This window comes from Urocitellus parryii, chromosome 1, assembly GCF_045843805.1.
Source record: "Urocitellus parryii isolate mUroPar1 chromosome 1, mUroPar1.hap1, whole genome shotgun sequence".
In the NCBI taxonomy this organism is placed as follows: Eukaryota; Metazoa; Chordata; class Mammalia; order Rodentia; family Sciuridae; genus Urocitellus; species Urocitellus parryii.
In genome coordinates this window covers 275,398,310-275,401,531 of record NC_135531.1, presented here as the reverse complement: position 1 = coordinate 275,401,531, position 3,222 = coordinate 275,398,310, and the positions used below count along the sequence as shown (strand labels likewise).

Genomic DNA, 3,222 nt, shown 5'->3' with positions numbered 1-3,222 from the left:
GCAAGGTGATGTTTTGTGTAACTCCTAGAAAGTGTCGTGAGAAGGAAGATTCAATCCCCTCTTTGCCCCTGCTTCCTTCTTATTGGCTGGAGTGTGAGTGTCATGACAGACGCACTGACAGCCATTGTGGATCAGGAGGTAGCTACAGATCATGGCAGAGCAGAGGAGAATGAGACTATTGACTATAGAACCGTTACCATCTAGGGGTGCTGGGTGGGTTGTCTCTGTTCAGCACAGAAGGGAAGAACAGGACAGAGACAGCAAGCAAGAAGTAGGTTTGTTGCAAAAGCAACAGAGATACAGAAACGGACTTCTCCAGAGAGAAGGGGCCCCAGAGCTGAGAATCCAGTGGGGAGTTTGGCCTGTTCTTTCATGGTCTCTGGAATTTCCTCCTTTCCTTATCCCCTCCCCCATCCACACTTTCCCTACATTCATTTCCTTTCATTTCATTGGTGCTCCCTCTGTCCCCATGTCTGTCTTAGGGTTTCTATGGGGTCCCCTGCTTGGGAGCGCCAGTACAGGAATGTCTGTCTGGTTGGGTCCCTGCTTGTGTCCATGAGTACTTCATCAAGCAGGAAGTTGGCCTTGTCAGAAGACCCTCCCCCTGCTCCCGTTCTGGGCCTGCCCCTGCCCTCTTCACTTGACATCTTGCCGCGGCTGCCTAAGCCCTTCTCCGTTTCCCTCAGAACCACCCCATAGGCCGGGATTACCAGTAGGGCAGGCTGTGAGAGATGTTGATCTCAGTTTAAAATTAAAGACGCGAAGATGATCTCACAGAGGCCAGTTCAGTGTACGTGGCGGCAAAACATCATTTTGGTTTACTCAGGTACTTTCGTAACCAAATAAAGATACCCATTTGGGGTTGAGTCAAAGGCGGGTCCTGGCCCTTGCTGATGTGTCTCTTAGCATTGGAGTTATCCATTCAAACTGGCGGAGTTTTGCTAGACCGGCCCTCTGCTGCTCCTCGTGTGACCAGAGCCCAGGCGACAGCACACCTCGTGGTGCAACCTGCTCCGCAGTTCTGTGTTCTGAAGCCCGTAGACCAGCGGGTTAAAACACTGGGCAAATGCAAAGACACCAAAAAGCACCAGATTTAGAGCAAAGAAAGACACCCCACACCTCTTGCCTAAACCCAAGATGATCAGGGTTGGCAGTACGTGTAGACTGATCTGCACTAAATGAATAAGAACTGTTTTCCTCGCTTTGAGGTTGGACCTATCAAAATGGCCGGCTCGTTTCCCTTCTCGATAGATCAGAGAGTAACTTAGAAGAACGACAGATAAAGGCAGGAACAGGAAAACCAAGCCCGTGGCTCTGGCAGGAATGCTATTCAAGGTCACAGGGCATAGGGGTTCCAACTTAAAAACAGCAATGGGGGCTAAGTTAGTGACCTCGATGAGGAATAAGCAGACGTTCTTGAGTATTATGGTCGTCCAAGTTCCAGCCAGAATCCTGTACTTAACTGAACCCACAAAGGACAGAGATTTCAGTGGCCAGCAAATCGCCAGGTAAGTGTTGAGAGCCATCAAGGCCAGAGTGCAGAGAATCCCTTCTCCAACACTTAGCTGCACCCCAAACACCACCCAGCAGATGAGCCGCGGGCTGTGGGCCAGCAGGGCCCGCATTCCTTGGAAAACAACCCCCAGGCCACAGTAGGAGGAGATGCACAGCAGATGGTGGCAGAGGAGGATGTGCCGGACCTCTTTCCTCAGTTTCCGATCCTGTGACACTATGGTGACAATGACGATGGTGATGAATGTGGCGAAGGAGAAAGCAACCAAATACACAGAGGCCTTCACCGATGCTTCCAGCCTCAGCCAATCTGATATGTTGCAATGCTCAGAAGACACGTTCATGATCTTTGGGGCTGGCTCAGCTCCTGGAGGAGAACGGGACAAGAATCAGTGACTCTGTGCTGAAGCTGCTCTTGTGACTCTCAGCTTTCCCTTCTCGAGGAATAGATGCACATCCCTTGGGATAGAGGAAGACAATTTTAGATAGTATTGATATGGATCAGTGAAATAGGAGAAATCCTCTGTTTAGTTGAGGGAGGGGCACATAAGCAAATCATACAAAAAGGAGGTTTGAAAGACTTGTTCTGAGCACCCAGCAGATTGCTCCAATTCAGGTCAGCAGTCTGATTCTTCATGCGTCTTTTTCTTTCTTGGATTGTAAGAGCTTCTTGAAGTAAGAGCCTAAAGCATATTATCAAGTCAACTGATTAACCACTAAGCCCATGTTAACACCTAGGGCCTGCCGAGGTCTGGGGAAGAGGTGGGGTCAAGAGCGGTGAGGACCGTGGAGGCGTCATTCATTCGGGGCCTTCCAGGAAAGGGAGAGGAACAGTAATGATGGCGATCAGGGGTGACATTTGCTGGACTCTCTCCAGGAGTTAAAACCTATCTCAGAGCATATTCCTCAGGACCCCCAGTTTGTTTTAATTCTCAGCAAGTAGTTTTAAAATGCACTTTTCACAAATGAAATGAAAAAGACTTAGAAAGGCTAAGAATTACGGTTTGGATCTTGAATGTCTCCCAAATGCTTAAGTGTTAAAGACTTGGTCCCCAGGATGGCACTACTGGGAGATGGTGGGGCCTAGTGGGAGAGCTTTCGTCACCAGGGACGTGGCCTTGAAGAGGATACAGAACTCTAGGCCCCCTCCTGACCCCCTTTCGCTTCCTGGCCTGGAGGTGAGCAGTGTCCCTGTGCTACTGCTCAGTCCATGATGTGCTGCCTTGCCATCTGCCCCAAAGCAGTGGGACCAGCAACGATGGACTGGAACCTCCAGAACTGTAAGCCAAAGTGAGCCCCTTCTCATCAGTGGACCACCTCAGGTGTTCGTTACAGTGATAGAAGGTTGACTAGCACACAGCCACCTCCTCAAGGCCACATGGCTTTTGCATACTGGAGCCAGAGTTTGGATTTCGGACCCCCATGCCAGGACTGGCCCTCTGGACCACTACGAGGAAGCTCATGTCAAATGCAAGACCCAATGAGTGCCTTCTCAGGTTCTCCTATACCCGTGTCCTTTGCCAGCTAGACTCCACAGGTAGGAATATTGTTTCTATTTTTAGGAAGCCAATAGACTGCAGGTCCAGGAAAGTGCTGGAATCATGGGATTGCTGCCAAATGACAAAGCAGACACAGTAGCCTCAATAAACCTTCTCAAGCACGCACAGCAATGAATGGCAGACTGGGTGGTAGCTGGGGACCTTTGAACTA

At 50.0% G+C, this 3,222-nt stretch overlaps 1 protein-coding gene across 1 annotated transcript; it reads right to left on the bottom strand.

The window, feature by feature from the left end:
- Window positions 1–941: 941 nt before the first annotated feature.
- LOC113188103 (putative G-protein coupled receptor 148) lies at window positions 942–1,856 on the bottom strand. Its single transcript, XM_026396275.2, has one exon. It carries the CDS (start codon window positions 1,854–1,856, stop codon window positions 942–944), a length of 915 nt encoding a protein of 304 aa, XP_026252060.2.
- Between the last annotated feature and the right edge of the window lie 1,366 nt (window positions 1,857–3,222).